The sequence below is a fragment of the Chiloscyllium plagiosum genome, chromosome 29 (genome assembly GCF_004010195.1).
Source record: "Chiloscyllium plagiosum isolate BGI_BamShark_2017 chromosome 29, ASM401019v2, whole genome shotgun sequence".
In the NCBI taxonomy this organism is placed as follows: Eukaryota; Metazoa; Chordata; class Chondrichthyes; order Orectolobiformes; family Hemiscylliidae; genus Chiloscyllium; species Chiloscyllium plagiosum.
In genome coordinates, this window is record NC_057738.1 from 38,165,513 (window position 1) to 38,187,020 (window position 21,508).

Consider the following 21,508-nt stretch of genomic DNA (forward strand, 5'->3'; position numbering starts at 1 on the left):
GCATAACAGAACACTGATGGTTGTGGGGCTGGCAGGGGTTACAAGAGACCGTGCAGAGATGAGGCCATGGAGGAATCCAAAAACAAAAAGGATGAACATGTGAAAAATCGAGACACACAGACTGAGAGTTGCCGTGGGCCTGAGAGCATAGAGGTGATGACTAACCAGAGTGCGATAGTATCGGGGGTTGGGGGATATACAGATTACATTCCAGTACTGGTGTGTACTCCCTGTTGAGAGGAAAGATTGGAAACCAACTCCTGGTGTTTCTCCACTGCAGTTGTGTTGAAGACTCATGGGGATACTCATTCTTGAGAATATCCTTCTTCACAGAGAGTAGGGAAGGCTCAACACTTCATTCAATGGCAGGAGTGGCAATCAAAAATGGAGCATACCACAGAGCTCTCCTGTACAGCATTAACACTTCCCACTTCACCACGCAAAGCCAGTCCACTGAAACACAATCAACATCTTGTGTCTCTTTTCGCTTCGCCCATGTCAGCATGAAACTGTGAGCGTGTTGTTCTCTCAAACAGATGATGGGGGATAATATAATGCTCTGCAATGATGGAACATAAATGACTTCCTCGTGGGCACACAAGTTGAAAACATGAACAACATCCATTCACTAAGGAGGATTCCACAGTCCTCGCCCACTTCTCTCAGGCCCTAATGTGGTATTGATAGACAGGGCAAAAGCAGGAATGTGATGATGATGTCGTTCCTGATGATGGACTTATGCTCGAAATAGGCAAAAAGGTGAGGAATGCAGATGTTGGAAATCAGAGTCTAGATTAGGGTGGTGCTGGAAAAGCACAGCAGGTCAGGCAGCATCCGAGGAACAGGAAAATCGACGTTTCGGGCAAAAACCCATCATCCTGATGAAAGGCTTATGCCTGAAACGTCAATTCTCCTGCTCCTCGGATGCTGCCTGAGCTGCTGTGCTTTTCCAGCGCCACACTCTCGACTCTGATCTCCAGCATCTGCAGTCCTCACTTTCTCCTCATCCAGTAAACTCCTGAGAAAGCACGTCCCTCTCTGTTCAGTCCCTCTTACAGGGCAACAACCTTATCACAGGAATTAACCTTCGATCCCTGCCCAGACGTCTGGTCACAGGATGCCATTATATTGTTAACCAACGCTGGCCAAGTTCTCTATCGTAGAGGTAATTGTACTGACTCATTGAACACAATGTGCTGCCAAGATTAGATTGAATTACTTGCAATGTGCCCTTACCCTGAATAAATTACAGCAGCTCTTAAAAAAACTATTTTAAAAGACCCACTCTCCAATTCTTGAAACAAAATGTTAGAACAATTCAGAATTTCCGCCTTCTGGTCTTGTGGGCAAGCTGCCTTCAGAGAATAAAGTCACTGATCTGGGAATAAATAAATAATAATTTAAAATAATCCTTTTCACCCCTGCCACTGCATTGCTGCACACACTTGCTCTTGTTTTCTCTTGACATGAGATCAAAAGATAATTGTTTTAAAAAATTCTTTCATGTAATGTGAACAACACAGAGGGACTATGCATGCAGCACACCCACCCCCTCATTGCCCATGAACTGAGTGTCTTTTAGAGGGCAATTCAGGATGACAGATTTCTTCCCCCTTAAAGTGAACCAAGTGTTTTTTTTTGAAAAAAACAATTATTGGTAGGTTCACGGTTGAGAGTGTGTTGCTGGAAAAGCACAGCAGGTCAGGCAGTATCCAAGGAGCAGGAGAATCAATGTTTCTGGCATAAGCCACCCGAAACACTGATTCTCCTGGTCCTTGGATACTGCCCGACCTGCTGTGCTTTTCCAGCACCACACTCTCCACTCTGATCTCCAACATCTGCAGCCCTCACTTTCTCCTAATTGATAGGTTCATGGTCAATGTCCTGAGACGAGGTTTCAATTCCAGATCTTATTTGCATCATTTACAAATGTCAGAGCTGTCAGGGCGGGATTTGAACGTTTTCCCCGCCGGGTCACTGACCATCCTGACTTGGAACTGGGTCACCGCTCCTTCACGGTCTAAAATTCTGCAGCTCCCTGCACCCCGAGGGCTACAGCAATTCAAGGAGGCAGCTCACCACTACCTCCTGCAGGATAATGAGAGACGAACAACAGATGCTAGCCCTGGCAGTGACGCCCATGTCCCATGAAAGTAGTAAGAATGTCAAAACAAAAGCCCTCAGCTATCTAATGTGAATGTATTTCAATCCCACTGTGCACTGATGTGGCTTTTTAACCACAGCTCCAACAGTAATGGTATCACCTGTTCTGGCTATCCTCCATTTGCCTCCAAGTTTCCCCTCCTCTGCTTAACTACTTAGCACATTTCTGGGTTTCTTACATTCCCCTCCCCTCCACCTCTTTGCAGAATTCGCAATTTCTCCTCTGTATATCCATCTTAAATTTTATTAGTTAAGAGCCAGAGGAAATAGTGGAGGCTGGTACCATTACCACATTTAAAAGGCATCTGGATAGGTATTATGGATAAGAAGGATTTAGAGGAATATGGGCCAAATGCTGGCAAATGGGACTAGATTAAGTTAGGCCATTCAGTATTCTGTGTGTTCCAATTAGATCACCCCTCATCCTTCTAAACACAATCGAGTATAAACCCAAAGTCCACAAACATTCCTCACATGTTAAGCTTTTCAATTCTGGGACCATTCTCATGAACCTCCTCTGAACATGCTCCAGGAGCAGTACATCCTTCCTGAGATATAGGGCCTAAAAAAGTGTGCACAAAACTCCAAATGTGGTCAGACCAGAGCCTTATAGAGCCTCAGAAGTACAGCCCTGCTTTTATATTCAAATCCTCTCAAAATAAATGCCATCATTGCATTTGCTTTCCTAAATACTGACTCAACCTGCAAGTTTACACTGAGGGAAGCCTGGACTAGAACTCTCTACGCACTTCAAACTTCTGAATTTTCTCCCCATTTAGAAAATAGCCCATGCCTCTATTCTTCCGACCAAAGTGCATGCCCTTTGCATGCTTTCCAGATGCATGTTCCAAAAGGCAGTAGGAGCCATCAAGGTCAAAGGTCAGGAAGCCGCCGCAAGATTTTTAATGATTGCAGGTAAGTGGTGAAACTCAGTGAATGTCTTTTGAAATGCTATGTGCCATCAACTGCATGACCCGCCTCAGCCAATGTCATTCGCAGGAGTTTGACAGGAGAGCCACGAGATGTGCTCGGCTCTCACTGAACGGATAATCTTCCTCAACGCCGTTCTTCCAAAACAAAAAACTTTCAAAAGCTCCCCAGTTTCAGCCGAAAATGACTCAGATGTACCCAAGGTTCATTGCCACTGACAACGCCACCCTCAGTCGGTTTTGTGGATGGATCATTGAGGAGGTGGCGATGGGCAACAGAAAGGCAGGCCACCCATGCACCATTCCTTCCCCTCGACACGAAGGTTGGCCCTTGATTATTTTGCCCCCTTGCTCCTTCCTCTTGCTCCATTTTGCATAGATGCTGTTCATTCTCTGATGCATTCCAAACCACCCACGACTGGGAGTCGAGAATGTGGTGCTGGAAAATCTCAGCAGGTCAGGCAGCATCCGAGGAGCAGGAGAATCGACGTTTTGGGCATAAGCCCTTCGTCAGGAATCCCGGCTCCACGATTAGCAACAGATCCATCACAACCTGCTTGAAATCAATTCCAGTAACAGACCTGCAATAGTTGATGACCTGTCCAAATAAAGCAAGCTGGAGGGTTGGTCCTTTCTGCTACTTAATGCATATTGAAGTGTGAGGTTAAAGGCAGGGCATGGTCTAGGGTGTCGATCTCCAGCATCAAATTCAGCCTTATACAACAAATGATGCTACAATCTGCCTGCTCTATATACTTCCAGAAGGTAGGAGGTGCACTCGCACCCAGGTGCCTTTGACAACAGAGCGACTGTTCTGTTTCACAGCAGGAGAGTCACAGACGACATGAATCAGACACTAGACCAGTCCCCAAGCAGCAACTGCAATGTGGTACCAAGTCCAATGTTATGCCCAAAGTTGTCCTACAAGCCCCGGAAGGTGTTGGGAGGTAGCAGATTGGCATGGGTAGAGAATTGGCTCATGGGCAGGAAGTCGGGATAAAGTGCTTCGTTTTTTGGTTGGCAGCCTTTTACCAGTGTGGCTCCAGAGGGATCAGAGCTGGGACTATAACTGTTTACACTACACATGGCTGACTTGGAGGGAAGAAATGAACGCACTGGAGCCAAATGTAGAGATGACACTAAAATAGGTGGAGAGGCAGGCTGCAAGGATGATACAAACAATTTACAGAGAGATATTGATAGGTCAAGTAAGTGGACATTAATTTGGAAAATGGAATGTGGAAAAATGTGAAGTCGGTCATTTTGGAAAGGAGAACAAAAGAAGAGAATATTGGTTAAATGGAGAGAAGCTCCAATGAAATGGAGAGAATTTTTCATGAAATACTGTAAGCTAGCACACAGGGTGCAGCAGGTATTCAGGAAGGCTAATGGAGTGTTGACCCTTACGTTGGAGTGTAAGAGTAGGGAAGTCTTACTGTAACTGTACAAGATGCTCATGAGACACATCTGGAGTACCATGAGCAGTTTTGGTCCCCTTATTTAAGAAACATTATTTCATTGGAGGCAGTTCAGGGAAGGTTCACCAGAATGGTCCCTGGTGTGGCCAGATTATCTTGAGTCAAAAAGTGTGGCGCTGGAAAAGCACAGCCGGTCAGGCAGCATCCGAGGAGCAGGAGAGTCAATGTTTTGGGCGTAGGCCCCTCGTTAGGAATGGCAAGGCTAAGCAGGTTGGGACTCTACTCTCTGGAGTTTTGAAGAATGAGGGTTGATCTCATTGAAACATATCAGATTCTGAAGAGGTTTGACAGGGTCAATGTTGAGACAAATGTTTCCCCTCATGGGAGAGTCCAAGACCAGAGGATATAGACTCAGAATAAAGGGGCATCAATTTAAGATTGAGATAAGGAATTTCTTCTCTCCGAGTGTTGAATGTTTTTGGAACTCCTTGCTACAGCGAGCTGTGGGGGGGAAGAGTCCTTGTGTACATGTGAGGCTGAGACAGATTCTTGATCAGTTGGGGAATCAAGGATTTTGGAGAATAAGCAGGAAAGGGGATGTGGGTAATGTCAGATCAGCCACAAGCCTATTGAATAGTGGATTGGGCATGAAGGGCTGAATGGCCTTCTCCTGCTCCTAAGTCTTATGGTCTTATGAAGGGGCAGTCGAGAAATCCAAAAGCCGTCCCACACAGGCCACAATACAGTTTTGAAAGACTGTGCAAGTGTAGTTACACTAAAAAATTTAAAAGGGGTCATGCACTTAATGCAATCATTTGGACATTCCAAAAAACGTTTTGCTTAAAAAGCTATAAGAACTCTTTTAGTCAGATAATTACAGTTCAGATGCAACAAAATACACATTACCTTAAAACCAGGAGAGATTTATATCTTATTAGTGATGCCTGAGAGGATTTAGGGAGCCCTGAACTGTTTGGTATATGCTGTAGAACTGTTGGCTAATGTTTACAACATGCCGACCAATGAAAAGCACATATGCGAAGGACTAACTCTGGAAATGAACTGAACAATCATCTTCAAAAGTTGAAGTGCAACAAATCTAAGTTCATCTCCAGTGAAAGGGGAATCATCTTCGACAAATTTGGATTTCCTCATCGATTGACCCTGTCATGTGCCCCTTCCACCTAATCCAACAAGGCCTTTTCCAGTGCTGTCGCCCCCCTTGTTGTTCAGAGATGTTAAAAAAACAAGGTCAGCTCACCCAGGTCAACAGCAACCAACTGTGACTTCTCTTTCAGGAGAAAAACCGGTCAATGTCACTTTTCCCCAAATCAGTCAGGCAGCAATGCTAGCCACCATGCTGCCCACAAACCAGCCGATTCGAGACTGAGAAAACCAAAAGTGATACAACTTGCAAAGCCAAACTTGCAAAACAGAAACTTTTAAAATGAATAAACTTTCGCACCTACAACAGTTAAAACACTGACTCCTTAATCCTAACAAAGACTTGCATCACCATAACACTGATCACTATCACAGAACTTCCTGAAGCTCTTCAGTCAGTGAACTAATTTTTATTTTGCAATCTAGTCATTGCTATAATGTGGGAAACAAGCTGTGAAGTGGCATTTTTGAGGTAAGTGTCCTTCTGATCTAGACAGAAATTACACACTTAAAGAAATTGCCTTCCAGTCTATTTTTCCAAAGAACTAAAAACATGAGGAAAAGGGCTTTTACATAACAAGTGGTTAGGATCTGAAAGGCATTCGCTGAGATTGCGGTGGAGGGAATGCAGTTGTGGCTTTCTGGAGTTAATTGATTCATTATCCGATGAGAGAACATTTCCACAGCTTTTTAAAAATAAACCATTCATGGGATGTGGATGCCACTGTGTGGGTCAGAACTTGTTCCTTGTCCCCTGTTACCCCTTGGGAAGGTGGTGGTGAGCTGCCTCCTTGAATCACCGCAGTCTATGTGATGTAAATAAACCCACAATGCCCTTAGGGAGGGAATTCCAGGATGTTGTCCCAGCGACAGTGAAGGAACGGTGATATATTTCCAAGTCAGGATGGCAAGTGGCTTGGAAGGGGTGATGTTCCTATGTATCTACTGCCCTTGTCCTTCTAGATGGAAATGGGGATGGATTCAGAAGGTGCTGTCTCAGACTCTTTGATGAACTTCTACAGTGCATCTGGTAAATAGTACAGCGGCTGTTACTAAGAGTCAGTAGTGATAGGAATGGATGCTTGAGGATGTGGTGTTAATTAAGTGGGTTGCTTTGTCCTGGCTGGTGTGTTGAACGTTGTTGGAGCTGCACCCTGCCAAGCAAGTGGGGAGCATTCCATCACATTCCTGACTTGGGCCTTGCAGATGGTGGACAGGCTTTGGGGAGTCAGGAGGTGAGTTATTCACCACAGTATTCCTAGCCTCTGACCTGTCCTTGTGCCACTGTATTTATATGGCTAGTTCAGTTCACTTTCTGGTCAGTGATAATTCCCAAGATATTGATAGCAGGGACAGCTTGTAGAGGGCTGGCACAGACATGAAGGGCCAAATAGCCTCCTCTCTGATGTGACTGTTCTATTAATCGCATGTGGAAAAGTAAATAGTAATAAGCTATATTTCTGAAAATTTCAATGATCTGTGAAATTACTTTAAACAAGCCAGTTAAATCAAGTTAAAGTTGTTACTCCTGTATCTGGTAGCTCATTGCCAGAGACCATATTCTCATTGAAGTTTAAGGTGAGGGAAGTGGGTGTTTCAGAATAGGGTCAGTGAGAGGAAGGACAGACAAGAAAGGGGAGTCAGGGAGCGAGTGGACAGTCGAGTATGAAAAGGGGTCATGCATAGCAGAAGACATTCACAAAGGTCAATGCTTGGGTCAAGTGGCCTAAAATGTCTTTAAAATTTGACTGTGCAAACTGAAACTACAACACAGCATTGGGAAACAAGATGCCTCCTGTATCCCACCAACCCCTTCACCATCTTATACTTACTCAGCGTCCTGTTTGAAGGATCTCATTGTCCACCATGACCAGTCACTGGGATTGCAACTGCACATTCCCAGTACTGGCTGAAGGAGGAATTCATGTGAAGTTCTTGTGGGATTTATTAATGACCAACTTTTATTCATCGACCCTTGTTTTTTTAAAAGAAAAACGTCCCCTCAATGAAATGGGAATGGAACATGACAGAGAGCCAGGCGACGAGGGGCAAGATCAGGAAGAACAGGGAGGTGTATGGGAGTTGACCGCAGGAGGGACTAGGGATCTGATGAATTTCATGGGGTTGGAGCTGGCTGGGTGCTAGTTATGAGAGGAAGTCCAGAAAGAGACAGGGCACAATGTTTGCAGCCCCTATGGAGACAGGGACATACAGAAAGTTGCAAATCAGAGATAAGATCTCACCTCCAAGACAAGTCTTCTCAGGGTGGGAATTGGCCCTCTGAAATGACCCTAGCAAGGCACTTGGTTAGAGGGCAAATAGAAAATGGGAGAATGCTGGCCTGAGGCACACCCGTTCCACAGAATGAGAAAAAGGAACATGCAAATGGATTTTCTTTCCAAAAATCATTGGCAACTTCTGAGTTCAGGAACATTATAAATTGAGGAATTGCTACAAGGCTATTTCAGAGAACAGTGGACAGTCTTTGATGTGACCTACTGGCTAAAGAATTTCCTCATCAGCTAACTAGACTTGTATAGCGCTGCAACAGTAAAATGAAAATAAAAAAAGTTTTGATTGTGATCCTAAATTAAGTCACAACCTTCCCTCAGCAGCAACTGTATCAAATCACTTGCAAACTGAGTTAATGATAGTGAGCATTTCCAGTTAAAAAAGGGCAGAGAGAGAGAGACGGATAGGGAATATATTATTAAGTGGTATAACATTTTAATTTTGGGGCTCCATTGAATAAAATACACAAAAAAAACTCTAGTTTTTAAGGACTGTCAATCATGGAAAGGAGCTCTCAAGATATTCACTGTACAAGATCTCACATGAACAAATTAAAATCAACAACAATAAATTGTGAATTAAGGAGCCAAAAACACCATTTATCCTGCTCCATCAAGTTGGCAAGGTACAATTTGCATGAACTAATTTGTTTATGGTCAGAAAGAAAGTCATAAACAGGAATAATGTTCAAGTGCAGAGTTAAATTCAACCTTGTGAAAAAGGCACCATGTTGTTATAAGCTGAACATCTAAAATGGAGCTGCACACTTGATTGCACATACAATGTGGTCATATTCTTAGACGCTTCATTCATTATTTAATCAAGGACATGTCCTGCCTATTTTTAAATGAATTATTGTGGGACTTTACCATATTTAGCAATTGGTTGCAGTCATACCTGGTACAGAAGGAGGAGGTTGTGGTAGTGCTAGGTCAGTCACCTCTAGAGGGCTCGAGAGTAATCTCAGCAAGAGTTCCTCATGGTGGGGTCCCAGGCTCAAACAATGTCAGCTACTTCAATGACCTACCTTTGATCTTATGGCCAGAAACAAGTACGTTTATAGAAGATTGCATGAGGTTCAGCACCTTTTGTGATTCCTCATAAAATGAAACAGTTCATGACCAAATACAGCAGGATCTGGACAATATCCAGGCTTGGGATGAGTATCATCCACAGCACACAAATGCAAGACAATCTCTCTCATTGAGATGGTCATTTTAACAGTTACCTCTTGGCATGGTCATTGCTGAATTCCCCCCACCATTAACATCCTGGGGATTACTATTAGTCCAGTTCAGTTTCTGGTCAGTCATATAAACACAGCGGCTTCCAGTGCAAGTCAGAAGCTAGGAATCCCAAAGCCTGTCCACCACCTACAAGTCAGGAGTGTGATGGAATACTTCCCACTTGCCTGAGTGGGTGCAGCTCCAACACCACTCAAGAAGCTTGACACCATCCAGGATAAAGCAGCCCGCTTGATTGGCACCACATCCACAAACTTCCACTCCCTCCACCAGTGATGCTCAGTAGCAGCAGTAATGCGCATCATGTACAAAATGCATCAATTCACCAAAGCTCCTTCGACAATACCTTCCAGACTCACAATGACTACCATCTAGAAGGACAATAGTAGCAGATACATGGGAACACCACCCCTGCAGGTTCTCCTCCAAGCCACTCACCAGCCTGACTTGGAAATGTATCATTGTTCCTTCAGTGTCACTGGGTCAAAGTCTTGAAATTCCCTCCAGAAATCCATTTTGGGTCTACCTACACCAAATGGACTGCAGCTGTTCAAGAAGGTAGCTCACTACCACCTTCAAGGGCAATTAGGGATGGGCAATAAATGCTGACCCAGGCAACGACACTCACATCCCATGAATCAGGCATTTTGAAGAACTTATAATGATGTATATTGAGGGCTATAGGATGGATCAGTGGAGTTGAGAGAATGTATTGGATTTTCTGCCCAGTACAACCTCTGTTCTCTAGTTACCAGAATGTTGCCTGTTATGGAGGGAAGGTCTTATGAGGAAAGGCTAAGGGACTTGAGGTTGTTTTCATTATTATGTCACCTCTCAACCACCTTCTAGAGACATAAGATAATCAGATGATTAGAGAGGGTGGACACTGAGAACCCTTTTCCTCAGATGGTGATGGTGAGCATGAGGGGACATAGTTTTAAACTGAGGGGTGATAGATATAGGACAGATGTCAGAGGTAGGTTCTTTCCTCAGAGAGTAGGAAGGATATGGAACGCCCTGCCTGCAATAGTAGTAGACTCGCCAACTCTAAGGGCATTTAAATGGTCATTGGATAAACATATGGACAATAATGGAATAGTGTGGGTTAGATGGGCTGAGATTGGTTTCACAGGTCGGCGCAACATTGAGGGCTGAAGAGCCTGTAGTGTGCCGTATTGTTCTATGTTCTCAGACAATTGATGAAGGCATTGTGGTTGATGTGCACGTGGACCTTATCAAATGCCTTCTGAAGTGCTCCATATTTGTCAGCCAAGTTAAAGCCCATGGAATAAAAAGAACAGCACAAGTCCAAAAGCCGACTGAGAGACGGAAAACAGCAGTGGTGAGGAATTGCCTTTCCCATTTGGAAAAAGGTACACAGTTCCCTCGGGGTCAGTTCATGAACCATTACTTATTAATATTCATGTCCTAGACTTGAGTATGCAGGACACATTTCAAAATCAGCAAATGGCAAAAACAAATTTGTGAATTTCGAGTGCCAGTCTGGATTGAAGCAAGTCAGTGAAGCACAAACCAACACTTTCATTTATTGGAAAGAGTTTATTGACCACTCAGTCTTACAGCTCCTTCTATTTCCCTCATGTTACAGGTGCTCCCTACATATATATACTGAGACAACTCATAACCATCACCCATTTCTTCTCAAATCTTAAATAAAAAGGCATTAACAAACTGTGTGGTTACCCTGATAATGTCGGTGAGGACAACAGTAATAGACTCAAGGGGACATGGATAGTCTGGTGAAAGGGAGGACGTGTGACAGATGATATCTCATGCAGAGATGCAAGTCAGAAGAATGAGGTGAGGGAAGAGAAAAGGATACAATTCTCAGGAGGTGCAGGAGCCAAGAGTATGTGAGCAGAATTTGTTGAAGGGGAAGAGCAGATCTAGAAAATAGTTAAGAAAAGACATACAGAACCTGCATTTCATAAAAACAGAAATTGAGCAAAGATATTATGGGGAACCTTTATAATACAAGTTCAGCCTTACTTATGTCCACCTCAGGGCTATAAGGAAAGATTTAAAGGCACTGGACAGAGTGCAGAAAAGACTTTTGAAAGTTGTCCCCAGGGTGAGAGTGTTCAGTTGTAGGTATACATTGAAGAAGGGAGGGACCCTTTTTCTCCTGATCTGAGAAAGCACGAGGTTGAGATGAGAGTTGATAGAGGAATGTAAGATCATGGAGTGACGGGTATAGAATGGATAGGAAGAAAAAGTGTTTTTATTGGCATAGGGGTTGAGTAACACGGAGTATTGATTTAAAAAGAACTGGACTGGAGGCGACATGAGAAGGTTCACAGAGCTGATAATGGGAATGGCAAGCCTGTCCAATGAGGAGAGACTGATTTGACTGGGCTATAGTTGACAAGGACGAGGGGGGGGGGGGGATCTGACTGAAACCATAACCTTCAAACAAATCGGGATAGACAAGATGCAGGGAGGATGTAGGATGCTCCCCCCAGTTTGGGGGCAGCAGCCTAGACGTAAGAACGTAGGCCCGGGATATGGGGTAGACCATTTAGGATGGAGAGGAGCAAGATTTCTTTAATCACAGAGCAGTGAACCTGTCAAATTCTCTGCCACAGAAAGCTGCAGAGGCCAAGTTATTTAATACATTTCAGAAGCGATAGATAAGTCTTAAGGTTTAAAAGGCATCAAAAGTGAATGGCAGCAAGCAGAAATGTGTCATTGAGACAGACGTTCAGCCATGATCACACTGAATAGCACAGAAGGGCTGATAGACCGAACTGCCTACTCCTGTTCCTAGTTTGTGTTTCTACAAGGAAAATGGTTGTGTGTGTTTACACTTATAATTTGGAATGGCACTGTCTAAGGGAGTAGTGGGGGCAGCTTCAATTGGGGCTTTCAAAAGAAAACGATAATTTTTTGAGAAGTAGTAACATGCCGATCGTACAGGTTTAAGGGCAGGAGAGTAAGGTTCGGAGAGTGAGGTTCGCAGAGCTTCTCTTGCAGAGGGCATAATGGGCCAACTTTTGTCCTTCACCGCTTTGTCAGTGTATGATATCATTCCTATTAAAATAGCAGTGCTGTCATAATGGAAAGATAACAGACCCCTGATGTGACCCACACATTACTGCTCCTGTCTAGTTCTGAGACTGTCAATTATGTATCTCAGTTACAGAATTCAAAGTCCTAGATAGTGACCACCCACCACCACCACCCCCCCCCCCCCGCCCCCCCTACCCCCAGACCTCTTTTGCCTGATGACACCACAATTCTTCAAGCCTTTTCCCATGAACCATTTAAAACATTCTTATTTATAATGATACTCACAGGCAGTCAATTAATAGATTACTTTTAAATATATAAAATGCAAGGGATTGGGAGGAAAGACAACAAAGTATCCCACTTTATAGTGCAATCTAATCAAGTGTACAGTTACAATGTGACAATGAGCAGAACAAAACTATATTGGAAAGGTTGACAATGCAATTCACAATGCTGTTGACAAAAATAGAACCAGAAGTCATGACAATGGGAAAATAAGGTTTGTTGGCTGGAATTTCACACTTTTTCTTTTGCACGTTAACTGTCGCTTGCTTGGTGAACTCCCACAATGTTCCCATATTTCTCCGGTCTTCACCATATTCCTCTGGAGCTGTCGTGAAAATCTCAACAATGTTGAATGACTGGTTGTAAACATTTTGCTTTCTCCTTTTAAAAGAAAAACCATCTCTTTCTGTTTCGAGCTACATACTGTTGGACTTCACTCAGATTTGAGAACTTCCAACGCAAGATTCATGAATGTAAGATACGTATGACCCTGTGAGCTCTGAAGAAGCAGCTGTTATTTGGCCCTGGCTAATCTGTTTGCAATTTCAACTCCCCACTCATATCTCTTCTCAATAACTGTTTGACTTAATAGTTACACAAGAATCAATTTCACTCCACCCAAATGACCTGTCCCTTACTGTTCTCTGAAAAAGATAAGTGTTCCACGAACTTCTGCCCTCCAAAAAAAACATCTGTTTATCTCCAAGTCAAATGGGAAACTTGTTTGAAAAGGAGTCCAGTCTCTTCCATAAGAGAAACATCCTCTCAATGTCCACCCTGCCAAGCCCCCACTCTGAATTGCTTAAGTCTCAAAGGATCATCTCTCACTTATCTAAGCTCCAGTGGATATAAGCCCAGCTTTTCCCTCATCAGATCCTAGGCTGAATGCATATTACCTGCCAGCTTATCAATAACTTACATTTACAAAGTAATTCTCAACCAGAAAAATACCCCAGGGTACTCTGCAGTGTAAATATTGAAAGACTCCAAAGCCTTAGGGAGATGATTAAATGTTAGGTCAGTCAAGAATGTATTTTAAAATATTTATTTTGGGCTGTGGTTATCACTGGCCAGAATTTATAGCCAAACCCTAACTGCCCTCTTTGGTTCATAAACAAGTGACTCTCTGAAGGCAATAAAGACTCGACCACATTGCTGTGGGGTTGGGAGTCACACAGAGACCAGATCAGGTGAGGACGGCAGATGTAAGAGTATTAAAGGTTATGGGAGCAAAAGGCAGGACAGTGGAATTGAGGGTTATCAGATCAGCCATTATCTCAGTAAGTGATGGAGCAAGCTTGATGGGCTGAATGGCCTACATCTGCTCCTGTGTCATCCCTAAATTAGTGACCAAAGGACAATCCAGTAACTCTGTGGTCATTATTACGGATACTGAGGCAGCCAGTGGTAATGCCACGGGATGAACAATCCAAAACCATTGTTCTCGACTCCAGGGGATCAAATCCTGCCATGGCGGGTGGTAAAATGTGAATTAAATAAAATCTGGAATTAACAGCTGGTCACAAAATCATTATCAGAAAAGCCCATCTGGTTCACAAATGCCCTTTACGGAAGGAAACTGACCTAGCCTGAGATACCCACACCCTGGGAATGAAAAAACAAATACCACTATATTCAGTCCCAGAAATGAAATTGGAATTTAAATCCTCTAGTTACTGCAGAGGTATTTGAGCTTGTGTATCCAGTTCAATCAACTGGCAGAGGATCTCAATCAGATGCCAAATTGGTAATATGTAATACATTGCATATTCTAAACATTTAGTCAACCTTTCACTTCTGATGAGCTCATTTTCAATTTAGGCTTGATGAGCTGAAAGAGTGCATTTATACTGCAGCTCTTAAGGGTCCATATCATGGACTGCTTTTGAAAATGACTGTGCAGTAAACACATTTCAAGTTTTAACGACTTTGGTTGAAACTGTACAATCACACATTCACACCCTCTGCTCTCAGTCCCTTCTATGTGAGTGTTGTATGTGACCATTCACATAGTTGCCAACATACTGATGTCATAGTGTCTTACCTCTCAGCTCTGGGCCCAGCATTGCTTGTGTTGTCCAACATTAATAAAAAGGCCTGAACGAGGACTATAATCTTAAGATGATACTTTTAATAGCAAAACTGCAGTTTGGGCCCATACTCAATGGAGCTTGGAAGAATGAGAGATAACTCTATTGTAACATTAGGGGGTTTGACAGAGTAGCTGTGGAGAGATTGGTTTCTCCTTGTGAGAGAGTCTCGGGCCAGAGGGCACCACCTCAGAATAAGGGGTCACCCATTTAAGAGACATGAAGGCATTTCTTCTCTCCACATTTTTGGAATTCTTTACCATAGTGGCCTCTAGAGGCTGGATGATTGAATGTATTCAAGGTGGAGACAGACAGCTTTTTAAATCAGAGTTGAAAAATGTGGTGCTGGAAACACTCAGCAGGCCAGGCAGATCAGAGGAGCAGGAGAATCGACGTTTTGGGCATAAACCCTTCTTCAGCCCGAAACGTCGATTCTCCTGCTCCTCGGATGCTGCCTTGCCTGCTGTGTTTTTCCAGCGCCACATTTTTAAACTCTGGTACTCCAGCATCTGCAGTCCTCACTTTCTCCAGTTTTTAAAATCAGTAAGGGAATGAAGGGTAATGGGAAAGGGCAGGAAAGTGGAGATAAGGATTATGAGATCAGCCATAGTCTCAACTAATGATGGAATAGATTTGATGGGTCAAATGACCTACTTCTGCTCCTGAATCTTATCGTCATAAAAATCAATCAATCAATAACTATCAATTCAAAGAAATGTCTTTGATCTTGCTCATATCTCTTAGAATCCAATTAACTCAAATCTAATCTGCCCATTCCACAGTGCATGCACTGACTTCAGGAAGTGGACTTCAGGTCAAAGGGTAGAAGCCTCCTGTTATGAAGATGTATTGCTGTTACTATGTGTCATGCTCCAGTCTGAGTCACAAGGTGTTGTGAGTTCATGTCTCACTCCAGTGACCTCAAGACAATACGCAGAAAGGTGTTGCCTTCTGAGAGGCACTTAATGGAGGCTCTCTCTGTTCTTTCAAGGTGGGTGTAAAAAATGCCAATGGCACTATTTCAAAGAGGAGCAGAACCTGGTCTGTTGGCTGATAATACGCACAGTGGCTTAGCGGTCAGCAGTGCTGCCTCACAGCACTGGGGTCCCAGGTTCGATTCCAGCCTCAGGTGACTGTGCAAACTCCACACAGACATTCTCCCTGTGTCTTTCCTCTGGTTTCCTCCCAGAGTCCAAAGATGTGCAGGTCAGCTGAATTGGATATGATAAACTGCCCATAGTGTTAGGTGCATTAGTCAGAGGGAAATGGGTCTGGGTGGGTTACTCTTCGGAGGGTTGGTGTGGACTGGTTGGGCCGAAGGACCTGCTTCAACACTGTTGGGAATCTAACCTAATCAAACTTGCAGCAGCAGATTACTCAGCCGCTGTTGTCCTCCTGTCTGTGGGAGCTCATTGTGCGCAAAGGGTACTGCCACATTTCCTGGACAGACTACCATTTTCCAGCGTGTTGTTGAAAAACTGCTGTGTAACTCTTAACTTGTCATTTCCCTTTGGTGGCACAAGTTGGGCCCAGTGCTTTTGGTGGCTGGGGTACACTGCAAAATTAGTGGCATCAAAATATTCAACAACAGTCAGAACCTGTTGTTTCTGAGTTGTCACTCATCACCAACTAAGTTGGCTGTCACACTTCAGAGGCAACACAGAGAGGGCTGTCTGAGAAAGCAATGCACTGGGCAAGCTGTGGCCTGTTCTTTGAAGGTCAGAGCCAAGGCAAATTTCGGAGGAATTGTCACACCTGTTCCCAACTGAGTTTTTTTTTATTCATTCACAGTGATTTTTTTAACCAGCATTTACTGCCAATCCGTAATTGCCCAAGGGGGCAGTTAAGAGTCAATCACATTGCTCTAACACATGTAGACCAGACTGGGTAAGGAGTTTCTTTCCCTAAAGAGACACTAGGCAACCAGGTGGGATTTTTCCTTGACATTTGATTCATGGTCATCATTAGACTCCCTGAGTCATAGTACAGCATGGAAACAGGCCCTTCAGTCCAACTCGTCCATGCCAACCAGATATCCTAAATAAATCTAGTCCCATTTGCCAGCACTTGGTCCTTATCCCTCCAAATTCTTCCTATTCATATACCCATCCAGATGCCTTTTAAATGGTGTAATTGTAGCAGCCTCCACTACTTCCTCTGGCAGCTCATTCCATACACGTACCACCCTCTGTGTGAAAAAGTTTTTCCTTAGGTCCCTTTTATAGCTTTCCCCTCACCCCAAACCTATGCCCTCTAGTTTTGGACTCCCCCAGCCCAGGGAAAGACCTTGTCTAATTGCCCTATCCACACCCCTCATTAATTCCAGATTGTTATTGGATCCACCATGGCAGGATTCGAACACAGGCTCCCCAGAACATTGCATGGGCCTCTGAATCAAACTAGGGCCATCCCTCTGTGTTCACATGGAATTATCTCACAACTGGTGGGGCGCATGCACCCATACCACTCCCATTAACACCCCCCAGCAAGGACACAAGAGGTCATGTGGAGCTGGAGAAAAGGGTAATGTCCAAATTTGAATTCCAAATTTCTTTGCAATATAACCATTGATGCAAAGTAAGATCCCATTTGTTTAAAATGCCATAACTGTCTTGCAGCTACATTGACTTTCTGGTTTCAAGTCCATTTGGACATTTTTGTTGTACTCAGTATCTGGGCATTTTTCCTTCATTTTCCAGCTGCCAGCATCTCCAAATAGAACCGAACCCTGTGTACTAGCTCTTATTGATAATTTGTTTTCTCTTTGTTAACTTTTTTCTTTGATTGCAAGCCAAGCTGCTTATTCCACTGTACCAGGTTACACTGGAGGTTAGGCTGAGACCAGCTTTGTAAATATTAATGCAGAATATTGAAGCTCCTTTATTACAGACGAGTCAAATACTGGAAATACCAAGAGGCAGGAAACCCCCTGCAGACACATCCTTTTTAAATCTCGAGAATGATCGTGAGACCTTCTGTCTACATCCCCTCGACTCAAGTCTCACATTGAAAGCTTAGCAGACAACGGATAGATTATATAAGGGGAAAAAGGCAGCCTTTGTCTGAAGGTCAGAGGAGTACCAACAACATGTTTTTTTTAAATTACAGCCAAATCTGCAGGTATTTAAAATACGCATTTCAACAGATGGGAGGGGGCAGGGAGGAAGAAAAAGACACCTATTTGACAATATATTTTAATATTAACACGAGATAAGGGAAATTGTAGAAAACCGTAATATTCGCCATTTTATCTCAAACTACGTTTTGGAATTAGGTTTAGGTCTTTCTGAGAGCCTGCTAGAAATTTTTGCACCAATCTCTTTCTATCATTTGGAAGAGATAAACGCGTTGTGAATGTGTGCAGCTTGCTCTACTAGTGAGATCAGCTGTACATGTCTGAGGCCACAGTTTCCATTCATTGTATTACAGCACGTGGAAGCCACTGAACTAGGATGGAATTAGATATAAAAGGCCATATATTCTTCTCCCCTACCCAGCATCCCCACACACCTTCCCCTCCCCCCCCCAAAAAAACGTTACAAACATTCCTGTAAACATGAAATAATTCCGCTCACTGAAAATATTGCTGAAAACCATGAACTGTGTCAATATCATGTTTAACTAAACGAGCTGCCAAGCACGGCTGACAGACACGTACAGTACAAAGCATTCAGTTAAAGCAAGTTAAACAGTAGGGTTATTTAAAAAGAAAAACCAGATTCCCAGCGTTTGGGGTTTCATTTTGGATACTTTAATACTCCCACGCATTTTTAATATAAAAACATTAAACAAAACGCTATTGCTTATTTTGAAATTTCTTTCTCTGATCGAATGAATCAGACAATGAATAGCACTCCTTTTTTTTTAAAGAAAAAAAGAACCTTTACTTGGAATGTGACTGAGGATCAAATATTTTTACAGATGGACATAAACAGTCACACGATGGGGTAAATTTTACTAAGGGGTAAAGAGGATTTCGGTTTCAGATGCGAGGCGTTGTCTCACAGTATGGAATGAATGAGCGTTGGGAAGGCTAATTCCTTCCCAAATCCAACTGGAGCTTTATCCAGAGAAAAATAAAATGAAACATTCCCAACTCACCTCCTCCATGCATTTGACACAAGTAAGGAAAGCGCCACACATTGCCTAGTCCCACTGCAAAGGAGATGCAGGCAAATACAAACTGTAAAGGATTGTCCCACGATGGTCTCACCTCCTCCATGGCTGCACTGCACTGTGACGCTCTCTGCTCCCCGTCAGCTGTCTTAAACGCTGCTGAGTCCGTGCAAAGTTGTAAAAGAACAATCTCGAGGAATTTATCACAGGCCAGAAAAAAAAAATAAATCAGCTGTTTAATCTTTAATCTTATTAACCACGACAACAGTGCACTGTTGGGTGAAAAAGAAATTCAGGGGGGGAAACAGGGTGTTTTTCTCTCTCTCTCGTTCTCTCTCCCCTCCCAGTGGGTCAGGGACAGTGAGGACAAAGCAATATTTCCCCGAAGGTGCCTCTTGGTCAGAATGGAGCTAGGGAAGGGGGAGGCAGGTTCTGAGCTGAATATAGTGGTAGAAGCGTGCACTTACATTAGGTAATGCGTCACAAAATGGTGCTGACCCAATAAGGATTCTGCCAACATTTGGTGTAACTGTATTGCCAATGAATTTATTCAGTTGGGACAGTGTATTGTATAGGAAGACAGATGCTTCGATGAACTGTAGTCCTTATGGTTTTATGGAATTTGGTTCCGATTTTGCGACCTTGGTCTGACAAAAAAAAAAGCTTCATTGAAGGGGATTTAATCCTCTGGCAATTGTGCTGGTCCTATTCGTTCGGAATTAGGGCAGTAATTCTACGTGTTTATTACATCTGCTTGCTGCAGTACTAGGACAAAGCCCCACGATTTAAGATAATCTTACGTAAAACTTCCACTGAAACATCCTCAAAGTGCAAACCATTACCCCTGTGAACAATTATATGAACCAGACTGATAGCAAGATGAATTAACATTTTGAGGTTTTTTTTGCCCCCCCCCAAAAAAAGTACAATTTGAAAACTGAAAAGATCTCGAACTCGTGTTTCCATAGCACCTCATTACCATGCCTTTAGTCACTTCAATGTACACATTGTCCTAGCCACAATTGTCCTGCATGAGTGATACAGAAATTGCATATACTAAGTTGCTATAGGCATACAACAGCACAACGATACTGTTAATTTATATGTGGTTATGAAATGCACTCAAATCTTAGGTCTTCAAAAATATATTTCTGTATATTTTTAAAATTGACTATTGGTTCATTTCTTGACTTTTGATTTGTTGGCTTTACCCAGATAAAGGGGCAATTAGCTGCAAGGCTGGTTTGCAATGCCAGCAGCATGAGAACAATTCCCACACGCTCCTTCCCTCCCCTCTCCTGAGGTGTGGTAACCCTCAGGTTAAAGCACCACCAGTTTCTCTCTCTCTCTGTCTGTCTGGTGAGAGCACAGCCCTATGGTCCAGTAGGATTCTGGTGACTTTAATGTTTTGGTTTACAAATGATTTGAAGGTGCCAGTGTTGGACTGGGGTGGACAAAGTTAAAAATCACACAAACACCAGTTTATAGTCCAACAGGTTTATTTGGAAGCACTAGCTTTTGGAGCGTCGCTCCTTCGTCAGGTAGCTGTGTTATTTTACACAGACCCATCTCGCCACTTTGTCCCACATGCTCAGCAGAGGTCCCAGAAACTGCTGAACAAATAACAGTCTGGTAGAATGAGACACACGTGCACAGTATAGGAACAGGAGTACACCATTCAGCCCATTCAGTCTGCTGTGCTGTTCAGTAACAGTCTTGGCTGATCGTGAGCTTCAACTCCACTTTCGTGACTGCTCCCAGATCCCTTGATTCCTTGAGAGAACAAGAAACTAAGAAACTGCTTACCCCAGTTTGAAATTTATTCAGCAAAAGCATATTTATAACCCTTGAGTGTAGAGACTTCCAAAGACTCACAACCCTTTGAGTGAAGAAATCTCTCCCTATTTCACTCCTAAATGATTGTGCCTTTAACTTAATACTTTGCCCTGTCTTTAAGATTCCTGTCTAGGGGAACCAATGAGTGTCAATGGGACCAAACCCTTTTAAACCTTCAATGAGATGCCATTTCATCCTTATAAACTCTGGAGAAGAGAATTCCAATGTACCCAGCCTTACATCAGAGGGCAGACCAGGGACCAATCTAGTGAAACTTACCAATAGAAGTCAAAGAGTAATTCAATTGTGCTTGACTTGTTCCATTTTATATCTTTAGATGTATCATTTTTGAATACAGGTTGACAAGGAATGTAATTAGAAGATTCATATCACGAATTAAAATGAGGGTCTCAACTGTGACTCAGGTTTTGATAAGCAGATTAGCATCTATCCTTCTTTCCATTATTTAATGGGATTTGGAGAATGGGTGAGACATAGGCACTGAAGCAACAGATCAACCACATTAAATGATGAAGCAGACTTGAGGGGCCGAATGGTCTGCTCACAAACTTATTCCTTGTGTTTTTTAAAATGAAACTTTTTAAAATGGATCATTCTCTATAGTTCTTTATTTTATTCTCCTCACAACCATCAGCAAGAAAAGAAAACTGGCTAATAATAGCAAAATACTGCAGATACTGGCAATGTGAAACAAAAAACAGAAACTGCTGGTGGAACTCAACGGTTCTGGCAGCATGTGTGGAGAGAAAGCAGAGTTAACGTTTTGAGTCAATTACGACCCTTCTTCAGAACCCCAAGTTCACTGGCCGTTCATCTCATTTGCTGTTCTGGAGTTCATTGTGTGCATATTAAATGCAGTGTTTGTCAACATGCTAATTGTTTGTATATCAGAAATGATTACTTTACTTACTGTGAAGGAA

General features: G+C 43.1%; 1 protein-coding gene across 2 annotated transcripts in view; it reads right to left on the reverse strand.

Moving 5' to 3' along the window:
* The window catches only part of LOC122564536 (sodium- and chloride-dependent transporter XTRP3A-like), a 47,305-nt gene extending 28,106 nt beyond the window's left edge, over positions 1–19,199 (reverse strand). The window contains exon 1 of one of the 2 annotated variants that reach the window (XM_043719588.1): positions 18,717–19,199. In XM_043719588.1, the coding sequence (XP_043575523.1) occupies positions 18,717–18,837 (121 nt within the window). In that variant the 5' untranslated portion in view covers positions 18,838–19,199. The remainder of the gene's footprint in view (positions 1–18,716) is intronic. The other variant, XM_043719589.1, reaches the window with a different exon arrangement.
* Between the last annotated feature and the right edge of the window lie 2,309 nt (positions 19,200–21,508).